This window comes from Cavia porcellus, unplaced genomic scaffold (assembly GCF_034190915.1).
Source record: "Cavia porcellus strain 051 isolate PalLab524CR breed Dunkin Hartley unplaced genomic scaffold, mCavPor4.1 scaffold_5, whole genome shotgun sequence".
NCBI classification, from domain to species: domain Eukaryota; kingdom Metazoa; phylum Chordata; class Mammalia; order Rodentia; family Caviidae; genus Cavia; species Cavia porcellus.
This window is the reverse complement of record NW_026947488.1, coordinates 56,308,636-56,328,993: the sequence shown is the minus strand read 5'-3', so window position 1 is coordinate 56,328,993 and position 20,358 is coordinate 56,308,636. Positions and strand designations below refer to the sequence as shown.

Below are 20,358 nucleotides of genomic sequence, written 5' to 3'. Positions count from 1 at the left end.
ACCTAGAGGTTATTACCCTGTATGTAGCTGTCCACATCATTAGCCCAAATTAAGATCCACTGAAACTCTTTAGGTAACAAACAGGTAAACACTTTGCATGTGGAAGCTTACTCACAAAAAGCAATATATATTCTACTTTTAAAATTAAGCATTTAAGAAACAGGTGTTTTTGGGGAGCAGGGGGTGAGACAAGAGTCTTGCTTTGCAGTACATTCTGGCTTTGACTCACTACGCAGCTCAAGCTGGCCTTGAACTCACAGCAATTCTCCTCCCTCAGCCTCCCAAGTGCTAAGACTACAAGCATGTGCCACAGTGCCTGGCCAGAAACAAGTTTTTTAAGGCACAAATGAAGTATTATCAATTGAGATTTAAAATCAGTTTGCTCTCCATTGTGAGAATCTCAGAGGGAGGAGGAAGGAAGGGCATAAAGGGAAGATGAAGAAAAGACATTAGGCAACAACGAAGGACCACAATGTTTCTCAAAATCCTGTGAAACAAAAATGTTCTCCTCTCCCAACCCTGGTCTTCCTCACAATGTTACAACACAAAACCACACGTAGAAAAATTCACAGTCCTTCAGATGAAAAGACTCAAAATTTAAAGTGTGAAAAATCCTCAAAATTAAGTCAAACAGGAGCATTTACCAGAACTTTTAAGCCCTCTTTAGGTTTCCAAATCCATCCCAACCTGAAATTCGCTGTGAGCCTAAAAGCAGCCAAACTACCCCCTTTATTTAACCATTTCAATGCTTCAATAACAGCTGGACACGAGCAGCAAGCAATGACACTGCAGGGACCTAGAGGTTCAGATTTCATCCCCCTCATCTGTTTTGGCTAAGTATATCTTAGCAAAAGTGATTTAAAAAGGAAGTGCCAAAGCTGGAGATGTGCAGGGCCAGCAGAAGCAGTAACCCAGGGAGCAACATGTCTCCTTTGCCGGCCTTCCCAGGAAGAGCGCCGAGAGCCTCCCAGTACACCCTTCACACACACACTTTCCAAACAAAACCCCTTCCAGGCTGCAAGGCCCTGGAGCCTCCTAAACTGCTCCCTTGTTCCACCAACTATGATTCTGGGCTAACCCAGAATCAGGTGACATTCTTTCCATCTAGCAGGGGAAAGAGGCTGAAATGAACCAAGGGAGGTAGATGTGGCCCTTAAGCCAGCGACCACGCTGCAACACAAAACGCGTATTTATTGCAAAGCGCTATTGCACTTTATATTTGTATTTACTGCAATTATACCTGAATACTGAGGTTTAGATTTAGAAAAAATTAACTCATATTTAAACAACTTTTGTCTTAAAAGAAAAACAACACACGTGCCACAAGTTTGCCACTACTGAAAACAGTATCTGGACACTTCATCATTCTGGTGAAGAGGAAGGATGGCAGATGAGAATCAAAGCAGCCATCACGTCATCTTAAAGGACAAATTAGAAGCTTAACACTTTCATTTTTAAGAAACTATTTTGGTTCTACTAATTGCTAAGACAAAGTGACAAAATTAGGAAAGAATACCATCATTTTACCTTTACCATCTCCCTTCTCAGATAATAAATTTGTTTCAAATAAAATCGCTGCCACCTACTCAGAGACACGGCAGGTCTGTAAGAACCAGAGTGCTCCAATCTTGGCTCATTCTTGGTGTTCCATTTATTAGCATCAGTTAGTCAATTAAAACCCAACACCTCAGAAGTTACGAGAGTTCTATACAGTCCAGACCCAGATTCAGCTGGCCTGGATGTAAAGAATGAATTCATCTGTAAGGAAAAGAAGGCTCCTCCTTTCCGCCCCAGGGACTCGGCCATCTCCGCCTTACCTCTGAGTCCCGCTGAGCCCATGCGCGCCTTCTCTTGCTGGTACAGATCTCGCTGCTGCTGGGTCAGGGCCAAGGTCTGCCCTTTGCTGTGGTATGTAGTGCAGTACTTAATCACCTGTTCGTAGGCCCCCTTCATAAAGCAAACCTCTGGTCTGTCCTAGGTAGAAAAACACAACCAAACAAGTTTGGTTTCACTTTGTATGTATCTGCTAATGGAGTCCAAAAACGGTTACGTGCATTTCTCCTGGTCCCTTGAGAAGTCGGAGTGGCAGTGAACCCTGAAGACCAAAAACTCACATGGGGAGTGTTCTGTAGAAAACACCACTTGCCCGACCCTCCGGCACACTGAAGGCAGTGCCACACTCAACCCTAATAGGCACTCTGACAATGGGAAGAGACTCATCTCAAAGCAACAGGAAAAGGAAAGAGACCTAACTTCAGACATAAGCAAACAGTTCATGTCTCTTATTCACTACTATCTATGTATCCGTATCTACCCCTACCTCACTATGGTCCCTTTTAACTCTCACAACCACCATGTAACTGGGCTAGGCCCTGGGTTTGATCCCCAGCACCAAATTAAAACACACACACAATAAAAGCTTACAATGAAAACCAGCAAGTCTCTACCCAGTACTTTTCATCGCTAGTCCTACAGTTCAGAGACAAAGCAATTTTTACTCCATAACCTGTTGCCATGTTACTCCCACGTTTATAACACATTTATACTACTAATCCTTCAACTGCCAATTTCATACACTGTCTACTGTGACCAACTCCACCCCTCATAATCTTTAAGATACACTTAAAGCAATCTGCCCTAGACCCCAGCGGTACCAGCTCTGCAGGCCATCATTGTCCCACAGGGTCTACGCAGCCCTGTCCAAACCAAGGGCAATGGATTGGCACAGAGATCCCCATTCCCCTCCAATGCGACAGGACTCAGGCAGGAAATGGGGGCTGCAGCCGGATTCTCTCTTCTATGTGCCCGGGGCCTATCTGCAGTGTGGCCCTGGTTATGACTGGGCTGCCTTGGCTCCCCATTTCCAGAATCGCTTCAACAGCTCTCCTGAGTATAGGATGCATATTTTTATTGTATCTCATTAAATTTAGCTGGAAATAAACTTGTTGTCATCTTGAAGGTTTTTCTCACTTATCTTCCAGTGTCACTGCTACAACAGGAGAAAAATATAAAGAAGTTGGCTTAATTCTTAAACCTCTGCTCCCCTCCACTCCATCTCTGGAGAATAAATATGGGGCCTTCACACTGAGCTATCTCCCCAATTTACTCCTTTAAAATTTTGAAACACAATCTTACTTGGTTATCCAGGTAGGCTTCAACTTGTGATTCTCCTGGTTCAGCCTCTCAGAGCTAGAGTTACAGGCACATCCAGACACTATATACCCTGTATCTTATACTGTCTAATTCTTTCTGCCAGATTCCTTATTTGATAAATATTCTAAAGGAAGCTGTGTGTGTGTGTGTGTGTGTGTGTGTGTGTGTGTGTGTGTGTGTTTAATGGTCTCTAAAAACTTTCTTCAATATCTGGCATTACTTTTATCTGAGAACCCCTTCTCCATTAGTTTGGTCTGTTTTTTTTTCCACATCAAAGACTTTTCCAAAGTTTCTAACAATTCGTGGCTATCCATTTACATTTAAAAGTAAAATAATTGGAGAACTAAAAGCTCCTTGAGTACTGGCAGAGCTAATCAGTCAGCAGATCTTGCCATTAGGTGACAAAATGAAATGCTGTAGTAGCTATGTTCTTCCAATAAACACAAGGCATGGTGGGATGCCCTGACTGCTGAGAACTCCCAGCCAGCTCTTCTAAAACTCTTCACTAGTCCCATGTGAACAATGAAGGTAGAGATGCCTGCCTGTGCACGTTCTACAAGACCTGTGCAGTGAAGGCCTAGAGGCTTATCCTTGAGGAAAATGACTTACACTTAATCATGTTGCTGTCTTAAACCTGAATCTTGCCTTCTACTCTTGTTCTCAAGATCAGATTTCTGATGTGCCACAGGGGTAAAGGAATGTGAATGGTGTCGCCTAAAAAACCGAACAACTATTGGGTGTTCTATTTTTTTAGGAATAGAACTAATATTCCTAACAGAACTGGAATTCAACTTCCTCTCTTGTATTTACCCTGTGTCTTGCTTCCTGCCTTCAAAGGTGCTTATGAATTAATTTTTTGGCTGGGTCCAGAGAGAGAAGAGATAAAAGTACAGTGTTTATATTCAAATAAAAGTCCTCCAAAAACAAACTATTGAGTTGAGTTGTTTTGAAACTGTCAAGTTTGCCTGTCTGTGCCATGCTGACTTCTTCCATACCGTAAGAGTCACAGCCATGCTTTGAGCTGTCTATTGGTTTCATCAGTTGGTTGTATCTGGAGAAAGGATACTTTGGGTTGGAAAATGAGAAGAAGAACTGCATAACTATTTCCAAACTTCTATTCTGCCACTGCCTCCTACCAACTCTTACAACCGAGACTTCAATCTTTCAGGCACAACTTTCATGAAACAACATTCAAGAGTGCTAAATAGTCAAATCATTTACTATTACACAAGACACATAGTTGTATGGCATTGTGAAATGCTTTTTGTTTTGGTTTGTTTTTTGTTGTTGTTTTTGGTACCAGGGATCAAACTCACTACCTTGCGCTTACCAGATAAGCACTTGAGCCACTGAGCTAAATCTCCGGTCGGTGTAATGGTTTGTAAGGGGTGACATAAAAAAATAGTATTTCTTAATACTTTTTTTTTATGTTTCTAAACAAACATAAAACTTCCTAAAATACCCAAGAATAAGATGGTAGCTTAAAATATCAGCGTACGTCATTTTGTGTTTGTAAACTGGATCATATGTATGTGGATTATATAGTATAGTATTTGGAAAACACTTTTTAAAAAATAATGTGGTTTCATTTGTTCTGAAATAAAGACATTCCTCTAAAAAGCACAGCTTAACAGTAGAGAAATATAACGAACTCTCAATAAGGAAAAAAAATCACACTAACCTATTATTAAGCTCTAAGAGACTTAAAGTCAGGCTACAACTTGTTTAAACTGTCTGCTCACACAGCAAAGCTAAATATATCTATGCATGAATTCTATAAGAAAAACAACATCAAAGAGAACACGCAAATAACAAGACATGAGTGTACCGTTAATGTATGTAGTTTAACGCATATTTTATTATGTACGGTGATTATTCAAGGTGGAGAGTAAGTGAAAAACTAGACATCTAAAGTGAACAGGATATAAGTACAATATTCTTTAAAAAGAAAGAAAGATACCTGCTGTGTTCGGTGTACACACTTAACAGCCATCCACTTCTGCTCAGAGCTAAACGGGTATTCAGCTTTCCTGATATAGTCTTGCTGAAGTCCATCAAGACCCATCTATAATGAGATTGATTTGAGCCATCATATGATAATTTTTTTCCTTTAACAGATAACAAATGCCACAGCTTATAGCTTGGTAGATTAGATATATCTGACTTTTTTTTTTTTTTTTTTTTTGGTGCCGGGGATGGAACTCACAGCCTTGCATTTGCCAAGCAGGCACCTATGCCACTGAGCCCTAGTATCTGAATTATTTTTAAAAATAATGGTGGAAAAATAGCAGTGCTCTATCTGTACATAGCTTACCTTTCAATACACAAGCCTGAGTGTATAGATATATCTAAGTTATGTTACCTGAATCAGCCTTTAATGCTAGTTATATTAATTTACCAGCTCAAATTCTGAAAAGCAGCAAGATATAAATAAATAAAGGATGGGACAGGGACATAACTCAGTGGTACAGCACCTGCCTGGCAAGCACAAGGTTGTGAGTTTGATTCCTGTATCCCCTAAAAATAAATAAAAAACAAATAAAGGTACTGAACTAATACTGAGCATGAACTTTTATAACCAGGCCAAGTTTCAGATTCAATCCTACCCTTCTTGAGGACTCAAATTTGTCACATCTGTTGTCAACACCCTAGTCCCTTACCTCCTATTCACTTTGTATCCTGGCTACAACTAAAGTCACATAGCTATCCTGCTTTGCAATGCCCTTTGAATATTCTTACAAGTGCCCAAAAATATTTTTACACTACTCAAAAATCTACAGTGTACTGGTATTTGTTTGTGGTAGCTTTAGATTCTCCTTGGCATTCAAAGGTCCTACAATAACCCACCACATAAGGCCTATAGGACTTCACAATCCTTCACATTATCCAGATTAACCACAACCCAGTATATGCTTATTCATTCCTCTGTGCTCTTAGTCTAGTTCTTGCCCTAGTTTGCCTCGTTGAGATTCATTCTATCCTTTAAATCCACCTCCATCTCTGCATGTGCATTGTCCTTACACATGGCTCAGTGTTTGAGATGTAACGTCTTGGTAGGTTTGTCACTTGTTCCAAGAATGCTGGTATTAACTTCCTACCTAAAATTCAAGTCTCTACCTATAAAGAAGTGGTTTTACACCTTACCTAAGAAATTAATAAATGGTACCTCCGTTTATGAACTCAACTCTCTCCACAATTCTGGCTACAAGCTGAACTGGACGAAAACCAAATCAAATTTCCCCATTAAGTCAACACTGAACCTAACCACTGAATTTGATTCGTTCTGGTCATTTGAGAATCATGCAAAGAATCATGAACCAAGGTACCACGATACTGTGCTAGTATACAGTAGAAAGCATTTGATATTTGACTTATTATCTTTTTAAAAGCTATACTATGCTTTTTAGCTATAAGAAAAAGTGATAAATGAAAATAAATATTTATGTTTTTAAACTATAAATTTTATCGAATTACATGTTTTAATAATCTGCAATTCTATATTGGCTTTCATTTCCAGTAATCTCATTTAGATGCATCTTGCTTCTCCTAAGTCTTATAATTTTCTTAAACTATTCCCAAAAGAAGGCACAGTTACTTTTCTTCTGAATATAGTATAGTGGACATCTAGGTTTCTCACTAACACAAATGTTAAGTGAAGTAAACCAGATACACAAGCTTAACTATCACATAGTTTCTCTTATATGAAAAACCTAAAATATAAATAAAGAACAAAATAAAAGAGAGATCATAGAAAAGGGAGACAGATCTTTTGCAAATAGGAAGGGAACCAAGAGGTATAGGGGCAATGAAAAAAGAATCAAGATGTGTTATGTACATGTACAAATTTCCCACGAAGAACTATTATTTACTGTAAACATGTACTAATAAAAATTGAAAAATAATCAAAAACAAATAGAGGATGTAGCAGATAAGATCAACTGGGACAGGTGGGAAAAAAGGCCACTGAGACCAATACGCCTTCTCACAACACAAATTTTAATTTGACACTCATTTTGAGACACTGATAAAGGAGGCAAAGGGCAGAAAACAGAAGGTAATCCTCATAGCTGCATTAATGTCTTTGCATGGAAATAATAACGAATATTGCCTTTTACTTCTTTAGCATAGGTGCTGCCAAAGCAAGCCCATACTCTTAAAATTTAGTGTTAATCAGCAACTGGGCACATTTGTAAGACTTTCCACATGCAGGTCTCAATATCATAGAAGATAGGAACATTTCTTCCTAAGAAGAATCCATCAATGGTCATTAGCTTGTACTTTGCAAGTAATAAATACAGTTATACTAAAACAGCTCTGTTTCTTAAAGAATGAAACTGGTTTCCAAAAGGCAGTAAGAACAATGAAATACTCTGAGTCTTTTTCATTCAACACATAAAATCTAGTAAAATGCTGGAATCAATGGCTTCACATACTCTGTTGTAAGGTAACACTGAGGAAAGCCATCAGACACATACCTTCATGGCAAGAGCAATTAAAGCTCCCTCTGTAGGCTTCCCCATTAGAGTGTCGTTCCTAATCACAGCATCATTGCATACACAGCCAGCCTAAGAGAAACACACACAAACTATGAACTCATCATGGTGTCTTCAGTCACTGTGAAGAAAGTTACCTGCTTGGAGAATAAAGTACTCACCTCCACAATTCTGCTAACAGCTGGGTTATAGAATCCATGAACAACATCACCATCAACGATTACTTCCCCAAACTGATTATAGCCAACACCGGTAACCTAGGGAACAGAAGGTGACACCAATAATACAAACAGCAGACAGGACTTGCAAAAACAAAAAACTACACTAAATTGTATGTACTCCTTTCATTTTCTGTATCACAACATTAAAGTATAGCCCTAGAAAAGCAACATTTGTCTTAAAGAAAAACATCTCATAGAAAATAAACAATAATCAATACTTGACATAAAAAATGAACTACAAAAGAGAAACTAATATCCTACCTTTCACATCTGAACCATATAAGCACAGGTAACCCCAACACCTTCCTGAAAGTATAGCTTTGAGTATCTTCAACCAAACCAACATCCTAAATATCAACAGTATCATTTTAAGGCTTAGGTAACATGGACCAAAATAAACATAAATGCAACTCCTGTCAATTTGTCTAATGCTGATTCTGTTTAGTCAATTAGATGTACATATGTTTAAAAATACTGTGCCAAATCATAAGACTAAGAACATTCCAGTCAAAAATCTTGCAAATGTGAGAACTAAAATTTGTCCTCAAACAACTTCAGGAACAATCACTGAACAGAGATATATACTTGAAATTGTCAATATATAATTTTAAAAACAAAGTGGTTCATTCATTGAAATGCTTATTATCATCATGTAGTCCTTTTACTCATCAACATACTTCCTGTTCTTACCAATCTGCATAACAGGAACAAGGGACAGAAAATTTCACCTGGCTAAAAGTTATGGACTACTATGACAATATGTACCATACAACACCAGTTCTGAGTAGCCAGCGAAGCTTTTCTGAAGAGGGACTGGAACTGATGAACAAAAGATGAAAAGATTATCAGACTATATATCTTGAGCAGTGACAAGAGCAACAGAGGTCCAAGGAGGAATTCTGTCACAATGAAAGAACTGTAAAGCCAATCTACTTGCTCTAGAGAAAGCAGGGGAACATATAAAGCATAAACTGGTCAGGATCTGGTTCCAATGGAAAGCCAATAAAGTTTTTAACTTAAGGACTGACATGCTTAAATTTTGGCTCTGCAAAAAAAAATTTCTCAAATTGCACAATGTGAGGGTATCAAGAAAATACAAGAGTGACTGGTCAAGAGGCTTTATCAGAAGACCAGGTGAGAGGTGATAGTACATGGACTAGGGATGCTAGCTATGAATAAAATAGCTAGGAAAAATTTTTTAAAAGGTCAAAACTATGGAATTTGGGGGTGGAGGGATATAGGAGTGACTAACAGAGGTATCAAGAAGGAATCAAAATTCCTGAAACACAAAGTACACAACCAGATTAAGACAGAGACTTGGCAGACCCATGTGGGATAGAAATAATTCTGCTACAAATTTACAATCCTTTTGAAGCTAAAACACTGGAATGGTTAGAAATGTTAAAAGACTTTAACAAAAGCATATTATTTTAAAGAAAAAAACAACAGAGCATACCTCAGCATGCAGACCATCCGAAGTAAATATGTGAGTAACAGTCATTTCATTCTTCGTCAATGTTCCAGTTTTATCTGAACAAATCACGTTACAGCAGCCTAAAGGACAAATCATTATGCGTCACTAAAAAGAATGGGGGAGAAGCACAGGTTGATGTAAAAATAAAGACTGGAATCTCTCCCAGTCTTTGAATTCTATAGACACCAATCACTGACAAAATTTCTCATATTATGCTTTTTCATCATAATATCATTTCTGAAATCAAAAATAAAACTTGGGGGCTACAGGTTTAGCTCAGCGGCATAAGCGCCTGCCTTGCAAGCAGGCAGTCGTGAGTTCGATCTCCGGTACCGATAAAAAGGAAAAAGACAAAAAATAAATAAATAAATAAAACTTGGATGTTTGCTTTTTCTTTAGTTTCCACTAAAGAATACATTTTCTAAAAAGTTTGAAGGACTCCTATACATAAACTCATATAAGTCCTTCAGTCAGGATTTTCCAAAGTATTTTATCTTATCCATATTAAAATGCAAACTAGTTGGGCCAGGTATATATCCCAGTGGCACAAGAACCTGCCTGCTAAGCACAAAGTCCTGAGTTCAATTCGTGGTACTAAAAACAAAAAATGATGCAAACTAGAATTTAAATTTACTACATTATGGATAGTGTTTTTTTAAAAATAAAGTTCCACAGTATATCATGAATAATATGTTACAGCAATATAACCACTAGATATTTGCTGTTCTTCTAAGTAAATTCATGACAAAGTATGACATTTTGGGATCTATAATTATCAATTATTTTCCTTTGGATGTCAAAAGAAAAACATTCTAATAATTTTATTGCAAAATTTCACTCAGTACATGGATTTTTAAAGATGACTTAAGTATTAGAACACTCCAAAATGGGTAAATATTTCTCCTCAGACATACGAGTTTTTAATTGTCTTAGTTGTTTGTAAAACCATGCCCAACACCACAATCTAAACACCATGTACAAACCTCTTTAAAACCAAAACTGTAAAACCTGAAGACGACTCACTGCTGATAGGAACTAACGGGTCAACGCCCACAGGATGCGCTGAACCATACTTACCCAGCGTCTCAACGATGGGCAGTTTCTTCACTATAGCCCTTTTCTTCACCATTCTCATAACACCAAGGGCTAATGTCACTGTGACCACAATGGGAAGACCTTCAGGGATTGCTGCTACAGCCAAACTATAATCAACACATGCACAGTTTTAAAACTTAAGTTAAAAAGTAACCACAGCAATAGTTTGAATTGTATGACACATAAAAACTAATAAAACACTCAACTTCCAAAAATATTTCTCAAAAGTAAAGCTGATTTATTGAACACCTAATAGATACTAGGTTAAGAAAAATGGTTACAGAACATAGGTTTTGACGTCTGATTGCCTTATGTCATACCTAGCACTACCACCCTTTACTCCTGTGACCCTAGCTACTGGCTACTTATTAATCTACCTGTATAGTTTCGTTTCCCCACCTATAACATCTGGTAAGAACAGACATTAAAATGAAAACCTTAGAGCTCAGTAGTAGAGCATTTGCATAGCTGCATAGTGAGGTCCTGGATTCAATCTCAACACTGCAGGAAAAAAAAAAGGAGCGAAAGGAGAAAACAAGAAGGGAGGGAGAAAAGGGGAGGGGGATCAGGAAAGGAGGGAAGAAAGGGAAAACGAGGGGAAGGGAAGAGAGGGGAAAGAAAGGGGGGAAGAGGAGTAGGGAGAGGAAGGAAGGAGTCAGAGTAAATGTTTGAGGTAGCAGTACTATTCACAATGGCCAAAAGATTGAAGTAGGCCAAATATCCATCAAGTGATGAATGGAAAGCTATAATTTCTAGACAATGGAGTATTATTCATCCACAAAAAGAAGTCAGGTACTAATATGTGCTCCAACACAAGTAATCCTTGCAAATGCTATGCATGCTAAGTAAAGGAAACCAGACACAAGACTACATAGGACTGTATATGATTCCATTCATATGAAATATTTAGAACAAGAAAATTCCAAGAAATAAAACACAGATGAGTAGTTGTCAAGTACTGGGAAAGAGGAGAACAGAGTGACTACTTTATGTGCATAAGATTTCCTTTTGGGACAATAAATGATTGTAAAACATTGTGAATGCCTTAACTCTACTGAATGATGCACTTTAAAAGTTTACAGAACGTATGTATTCTGTCAAACGTTTTTAATTCACTATTTCCTTTTTCAATTTAACAACAAAAAATTACATAATTTTTATGCCATTTCAAGTGTTACTTCTTGATTCCAATGTAAGCACCCCTACTCTTCACACAACCACTATTCCCTCTGGGGCATCTACTCCCTAAAATTTCTATTACCTAACTCTTCTTTAGACTGTTCTAACTTAACATCACTTAATACCTTAGCTTACAGCCAAAATTAACCTTTTCATGCTTTGTTTACAAGTTGATTCTAAAAGCACATAGCAATCAACATTTATAAAACCACCGACTAAACAGTATACACTGAGAGGTTAAGACAAATGTGCTACCATTTAATACTTCCTTCCCTTCTTTGGACAACTCCAAGAGAATATTCTAGTTCAAATGGAAGTCTCTTCTCTTGTGCTTTTTCTAACCCTTACTGAACCTACAAAAGCAGATATGACATATAATCATGACACATATGTCATATCATGACATATAAACCACATCCAACAAAACTTTAAATTTCTTACAATAGTTTTTATGAATTATTTATACAGAGATGAACAAACTGTGAAAAACTTCATTAGACATTTTTATTTTAATCCAAAGTAATTCCTGGTTTTAAAGATGTTTATATCTGAAATGGACATCTTCTGACTGCAACTAGCTGTTTATTGACAATCATTAATGAATCTGAAATATACTGATCTTGTTAATACTGAAGATTTCAAAATAAACTTCTAAGAAGTTCTAATTTACCTACTAATTCTATGTCTTTCATTTGGTGTCAAAAAGCAACACTCCAGAATCACAGATGACTCCTAACTGTTAGACTCTGTCTCTTAATTTTAAAAATTTCCTATTTTGTATTTATAAACACCAATTAAAATGGTTAATCTCATTAATTTTTCCATTTCTGAATGATCTATTTCCTTTTAATCACTTTTAGATATCAGTCACCAGCATTTGTCCACTAATATAGAGTACAAGCTAAATTCTGGTTAAATAAGCATCATAAAAGATGAAAGAATCCCATTTACACATTGTTACCAAAGAGGGATGATCCAAATTCCTGTTGGAAAACACTGTGCTACAGTGTATATCTAGATGTCCCCTCAAAGCCTCATGTACTCATAGGTGTGGCTTTTGGGAGGTGGCTGGATCACAACTGTCATAGTTCTGAGTGTGGCAGAATGGATTTACTTAAAACAGATGACCCACCCTGGGTGTGAGTGCCACCAACCAATAGCCTTGCAACCTAGTGAAATAAAAAAGGAATCAAAGAAGGAAGACATGGCTTTGCTGCTTCTTGCCTTCTGTCTACCCTGCCACAGACTACTTCTGTGCCACGCCCCCTGCCTTGAAAAACAGGTGACTACCTGTGGAAGCCTCTACAAACTGTGAGCAAACATAAAACTTCTCCTCCTTGGACTTGAGTGTGTCAGTATTGTGTCTCAGTGACAAGAAAAGTAACGAAGACACACTATGTGATAAAGTCTTGCTATTGAATTGCCTGTCTTTTCTTTTGCCCTTAAAAATACACTGTTTACTCATCAATTCAGGATTCTGAGAAAATTTATAGTATCATCACTCAAGAACTCTCAGACTTGAGCTTTCAATTAAATGATTAATTTTAGCCCTATCATTGTAGCTTACTATGCTTCCACCTGAATTCTCTAAATTCAACTTTCGATTTGTCTAAAAACTGTAAAGTTTTCTCTGTCAATTATTCTCTCTGCCATTTTGGTAGAAAATAAAAAATTCCAAATTTTCACTTTTGTTCAATGAATGCAACAACAACCACAAAAAAACTCTTCATAGACTGTCTCCAGACATTTCACACTTTCTTAAATGAGGTGAAATTTTGAGTAAATCAATAAGAAAACTAAAGGATAATAGGATGATGATGACTTAATTTTATTATTACATGAATATTTCTGATAATCACATCATCTGCTTTCTTATTTTTATAATCATTTTAATACATTTTAATACATTTGGAAATAATTGCTAAAATAATTCTTAGGGGGATGAAGTACCAAAATGTTTCAAAAATCAGGAAAAATGATATCACTAAAGAATCATAATATATCTGAGACTTATAACAGTTCAATGAACCCATCTGGTAATTGGAAAATAGAATGATTTTATTTATTTAAAACTTCTTGTTCTTTGAAAGACAAGTCATGATACATCAATCTCAACAGATAGGTGGAATAGATATATAGAGAGATCCTCAAATTAAAATTGGGTATAATCACATAACAATGGTTAATATTTAAAACTCAAATCCCATTTTAAATTTATTTCATATCTAAACTCATGGCTATTTACACAGACAAATGAGAATTTCACTTAAATTTTTGCTCCTTTGAATAAAAAAAATACATTCCTCCATTACAAAATGTTTTACTTTTACTTCTTACTCAGTCTACCTATTCCTTAAAATCTATCCAATTTTTCCTTTTGAAATACACTGGCTTTTGTTCTAATGTGAACTTTCTAGGCCTACTACCCAGATGCCATCAGGACTTCTTTATCTTAAGATGCTCAGGTGAGTTTCACCCTTTTACACCATCCGTATATCATGACTTTTGCTTTTACCCTTATTTTCCTGGAATTCAAATAAGCATAAGTTAGAAACAAATATTCTGAGTATTTGCTTCCCTACTTGTAATTAATTGGACTGATACTTCAGCTGGGTATAAATCTAGACATTCATAACCACTTTTCCCTCATATCTTGGTACCTCTGTCCCATTGTTATCTATTTAATCTTATGTGGCCAGAGATGAAGATTTAATGAAATACTGTTCCCTTTCTGCATTTGACTAATTCTCTAGTTCTGTTCACCTAGTGACCAGGAAAAGTAATATGTCAAGTATGTTGACAAGCAACACTACTTATGATAAAGAGATCCCCACTGTCTCTAGACTGGGAGAATCATGATCATTTTGTAGGAAGTTATGGCTTTGCATTTCTTGAATAACATGGTATTTCGAAACAGGTGTATCTTGAAAAGTTTACGTTTCAGAGATGTTGGCTCTTTCAGAACATGAGGTTAATTTTAATGCAGGGTTGCTCCTGCTCTCATGAGGGTTACCTTGTCTCCTGAACGTTCCTTTACAGGCTGCCGTGCCTGTACAGGAACTCTTTCAGAAGGAGGACACTCGAACTTGCTCGGCTATGTCCAGGACACAGGTAACAGATGCGGCCTATGAAAGCTGCTGTGAGTCAGAAGGCCTGTTCTGGGAATTGTTGCTAGAGAGAAGTCTGATGACGGCCTAATTTCCCTTTCTCTGTAGATGACTTAAATTCTTTCAGACATACGATGATGTAGGTAGGTTGGCGTTTTTCTCATCCTGCTTGGTGAATCTTTTCAAGCTACTGTATAAAGATTTATTTTTGCTTTGTTTTGAAAAACTACTCATGTGTATTATTTCTTATATAAACTCCTCTTACCTGTCTGTGAAACACACTAATTAGAAATACTATTTCCATAAATTATTTTTTGTCATTTTTTTTCATTCTACTTTACACATTTACTGTTAAAACACCTCTTCAATTTTATAATAGTCTGATTAAATTTTTAATATTTTAATTTCAGCCATCATATTAATCCCTAGAAACTCTGTTCTCTGATCACATTGTGGACTAATCTGTCCAACTATCATAGATGCAAGAAGATTCTAAAAACAGATAGTTATATTTCCTGGTTTTTTTTAAATTCAACTTTTATTTCTTAAATTTATTTTTCTCAGAGACTGATCATTCAGCTTTTTCATTGTGGTCTTTCTCTCTCATGCTGCTACTTTCCCATTTGACAATCCTTATTTGTTTATATATGAAATGCAACAGTAGATTAATAATTCTAGTTATCTATATGTGCTTTCTCCAATGCCATATATACAGAGTTTCATTTTCTTAGAACTCCTTCAACTTTGGATTTAAAACTACCTAAGCAGAGGTATTATACTCTGTGGGCTCCATATACTACATGACTTTACAAGTTATTTCTGAAGTAAGAGGCACAGGAGACTTCATTTAAAAACAAAATATCAGAACTTACCTTACACTAATAGTAAACATTTCCAGGATATCTTTTCCTAGTAACCAACCAACCAACATGATGATACCTAGAACAAAACCAAACATTTTTCTCTTTTCTATAAAATCCTCTAGACATTAGATAGAGTAACACCTAAGAGCATCTAAAAGGTCTCTTGACAGGAAAGGGAAAATACGTAATTGCAACTACACAGCTTTACAAAAAATCTATGAAGCAAGGGAAATTAAGGCAAACACTATCTAAAAGTCAGTGCTGTGCACATGCGTAACAGTTTTATCTCTGCCTGCTGCTGCTCCTACCCACCTTCAAAGCAGTAACCGATGGCTCAAGGAAACACTACCGACATTTTCATGCAATCCAAAAAAGTAAGACGTAGCTATAAAACATACAGGCCTTGCTATTTACTGTCAACTTTGCAAAAATAAATATTAGTTTTATTTTGATATTTAGATATCATGTTTTCATACTGCATATGAAGAAACCATTAGAACCCATCCCAAAAAGTGATGCATCTGACTTAGTATACCTAAAATGAGTTAACATTTACAAATTACTCCTTCTATGATATTTAAATTTTAAACCAGGTGAACTGGCATATGCTTGTCATTCTAACTACTCAGGAAGCTGAGACATATGGATCAACATTTTGAACCAGGAGCAGTGGCACATGCCTGTAATCCCAGCACTAGAGAAGCTGAGCCAAGAGGATTGCTGTGAGTTCAAGGCCAACTTGAACTACCCAGCAAGACCCTGTCTTAAAAAACTAACCAAAAAAATAGACAAGTTCAAGTCCAACCTCATGAGACACTATCTCAAAAAATATAAAAAGGACTAAAGTATAGCACTCGCCCAGCATGTGTGAAGCAGAGGCCTCAATTCCTATTACCACCCAGCAGGCAGGCAGGAAGATAGGAGCTTTAACATTTTATCTTTATAAAGGGGACAAAGAGTATACCCCCAAGTTTGTAAGGAAAAAGAAAACACAGATTTATCAGCGGTTTCACAAAGCAACCTCAAGAATGTACTCTAGATCAATGTGAGCATTTAAAACAAGTTTTTTCACCTTTGTATAATAATCCAGATAGTGAGCCTCTAAAATCCTACTCTAAACACTATCCTGATAAAAAGAAATTCTGACCATAAAAATTATACTAAGGGTCAGTCAGCAAGCTATAGGCTGTAGATCTCCTGACTTTTTATAAATAAAGTCTACTAGAAGATAATCACATTCATTTGTCTCCTTCAGTATTTGGTTATTTTCATGCTGATGACAAATTCAGTATTTCCAACAAAGAACAGATAAACTACACGCCTAAAATAATTACTGTTCTCTTCACAAAAGATGTTTGCTATGTCGTTTTCTAGATCTTGACCCTCTTTCTATTCCACAGACATTCTGACAAGAAAAATTATACCCAATGTATTACACTAAAAATAAAAAGATAACCATAAACTTGAGACATATGTATCATTAAATTTGAGATGATTTTATACCACTGTATTAATATAAACTAGAAAGATTTACTTAGCTAGGATACTCTTCAATTTATCAAATTTACTATAAAGCTTTTATAAATACCAGTATCAAAGGAGCTATGAAGATATACACATCAGATAAAAGCAACCTGCTATGTTACAATCATGACAATCATTACCATAAGTAAGGAATTGGTACTTCAGGAATAATTTTACTGAAATTACCTAGGCAATGTTGCTTTAAAATTGTATTACTATCAAACAGTAAGCTAGATTAATTAAAGTAACATAATGAAAGAATTAAGAAAAGTTTCTTAAAATTAATAGTTTGTGTCACAAATGATAAAGATGCCATTATAATTCAGCTAATAAAGAATGGATCATAAAATTATCCTAGGATAGTTAACTTTTCAGTGAAACTATTAGAGCTCATTGAGGTTTTAGAGCGCACATCCCAGCAGTAGGGAGGCTGAGTCAGGAGGACTGTCATGAGTTTGAGGAGAACCTGGGTTACATAAAGGTGTTCTAGGCCAGCCTAAACTACACAGTAAGACCCTGACTCAAAAAAAATTTTTTAAAAAAGAAAAGAAAGAAAGAAAGAAAAAAGAAACCCAAAAGCTAAAGCTCTTCCTCCAGCTGTATAGTTTTAAAAATGTACAGTAAAATTAATCATCAAAATTAAAACTATATGATAGGTTAGAGGCACAGCACAGCAGTAGAGCATACGTACATCTGTAGGGTAAGAAAGAGAAAGTGAAAGGAGAAGAGGAAAAGAGAGGGCTGAGGCAGGTCTGCTACAAGTTTGAGACCAACCTAGGCTGCACAGTGAATTTCAAGGCTACCCTGGACTACAGAATGAGAACCTGTCTCAAAAGGGGGAGAGAGAGACAGGGAGAGAGAGAAAGACAGGGAGGGAGGGAGAGAGAGAGAGAGAGAGACAGAGTGAAAAACGATTCTGTAGAACAATATTTAATGTTCTTTAAACAGAGTTGGGAGAGTCCTTATGATAAGAACCTTAACTGCAGATATATCAACAAAAATGTGCTTCAAGAACCTCAGAATTCAGGAAACAGGGAAGCAGACTTCAGAGAGGGAAGGGGCTGTGGGATAATAGGAGAGAGGACAATGGGAAGGAACACACAAAGAGGGAGCCAAGGTAGAAATGATAAAGATTCAAGATGTACGTGTACCAGTTCCAAAGATGATTATAGTTATGTGTCACGAATGTACCAATTTTTTAAAAAAATCACAAGAAAAAGAATGCTTCAACTACATATATCTCCTCCCTACCAAGTTTATTTTAATCTGTCCCTCAAAGACAATATTAAAATTGGGGTAAAGCAGTTAAAGGATTAAATCCTATTTATATAAAAAGCTGCTACAATCTGATTTAAGTGACAAAAAAAGAAGAGATAAAATAAATTGTGGGCAACTCAAAACTAAAAACATACACATATATGACAAAGTATTCAGGTCCTTTAATATTGAGCTGTGAAACAATAAGAAGTCACTTTTCATGAGTTATGTTAATGTTAACACTCAAAGTTGGCAAAAATTTAAAAATTTCATAAATGCCCTTTGGTTCAACACTATTACTTCTAAAAAATGTATCCTAAAGAAATAAGCAATGGGGGCTGGGGATTTAGCTCAGCGGCATAAGCGTCTGCCTTGCAAGCAGGCAGTCGTGAGTTCGATCCCTGGTACCGATAAAAAAAAAACAAAAACAAAAACAAAAAAAAAAGACAAAAAAAGAAATAAGTAATATTTCCTGTAGGATAGCTACACTTCCAGATAATTACTGTGAGCAAGGAATTTCCAAAAAATGTACAGAAATGCCTAAAAAGATGTGTGACTATAGGTTTACAAAATGAAATGTACAACCTTTAAATCTGTTTCAAGTAAGCATCTAATGTTTATGATGAAATGTGTGAAACAAAAATAAAAACATAAAACAATAGCATCACAATTAGGAAGACAATCAAATGTTCACAGAAATGCTACCTCTTTATAGGATTTAGAGTTCTATTTTGTTTCTTTGGAAAAAATTGGCATTATAATTTTAAAAAAACTGTTAAGATTAAAGAAAAACAAATAGAGCTAAAATAATTTCACACTCAGAAAATAAAACTCATGTAAAAAAATGTAATATATACATACTCACTCTTCTCTTACCTATTATACCAAAGGAGTAAAAGGAAAGTTGTTTTCCTAAGAGGTCCATACTCTTCTGCAGAGGAGTTTTTGGTGCCTAGGCAAAAATTTTAGAGAAGAATATCACCGCAATTATCTCACTGAATATTCTTTATCAGGTGCTTGAGACTCTGCTAAAGATCTTCACATAGGTACTCTCAAGTCAACCACACAACTCTCCCATAATGTAAACACACCAACCTTCACTGAAGAAACCGAAGCTTAGATTTTAAATACTGTCAAAGTCAAATAGGAATGATAGAACTTTCAATTTTAAAAATCACAAACACTTGGAAAAATCTAGTGTATGCATCCCACTGAGAAAAAAATCTGTTCTCTCTCTAAGGTTTCAAAATTATCACATGCTTCCTCAATTTTCCAACTTTTCCTCTTTCTGTGTCTACAAACATGCTATAGAAACAAAATGCTACAGAAAAAGTATTTTCATGAAAGAACCCATCTTTAGCACTCTTAATCAAAACATCCTCTACATTATTTCATTTGCCAAACTCCCCACCCACTTACTTGCAATTCTGTAGTTTTAACAATTTTGGTAGAAGATTTGTTCTGCGATAAAAACACTAAACAGTAACCTTGGAGGGCTGAGGGTATAGCTCAGTGATAGAACACATATTAAGCACACAGAAAGCCCCAATACTACATACATATATATATATATATATATATATATATATATATACATACACACACACACACACACACACACACACACACACACACTCTATAAGGAGTTGGCCATAAACCTCATTTTACTATAAATAATAAGTAAAGTTCAAAACCCTTTGGAATACTAACAATGTCAATTTAGGCCCTTCTCATTGTAGGTTTTCCAGAATGTATCTGAGCAGAGATAACCGAGATACTCAGAAGACAATCTGCTTTCAATGGTATATATATACAAGAGAATTTAGGGCCGGGGATATAGCTCAGTGGCACAGCATCTGCCTCACAAGGACAAGGTCCTGAGTTCATTGCCAGGTACCAAAAAAAAAAAAAGGATTCAACAATAGTCTCTCCTCTTTTACTTATGATGAATTTCAAAAGTGGGAAAAAAACACAATGTTAACATATTAAGTA

The 20,358-nt window shown here is 36.2% G+C and overlaps 1 protein-coding gene across 6 annotated transcripts in view; it reads right to left on the bottom strand.

Moving 5' to 3' along the window:
- Atp2c1 (ATPase secretory pathway Ca2+ transporting 1) overlaps positions 1-20,358 on the bottom strand; it is a 121,824-nt gene that overhangs the window by 34,506 nt on the left and 66,960 nt on the right. For all 6 annotated transcript variants that reach the window (XM_063248984.1, XM_003476722.5, XM_063248980.1 and 3 more), the window contains 8 exons: positions 19,243-19,318; positions 15,595-15,661; positions 10,419-10,543; positions 9,324-9,421; positions 7,808-7,903; positions 7,629-7,718; positions 5,114-5,218; positions 1,818-1,974 (listed from right to left, as the gene is read on the bottom strand). In XM_063248984.1, coding sequence (XP_063105054.1) covers positions 1,818-1,974; positions 5,114-5,218; positions 7,629-7,718; positions 7,808-7,903; positions 9,324-9,421; positions 10,419-10,543; positions 15,595-15,661; positions 19,243-19,318 — 814 coding nt within the window. The remainder of the gene's footprint in view (positions 1-1,817; positions 1,975-5,113; positions 5,219-7,628; positions 7,719-7,807; positions 7,904-9,323; positions 9,422-10,418; positions 10,544-15,594; positions 15,662-19,242; positions 19,319-20,358) is intronic.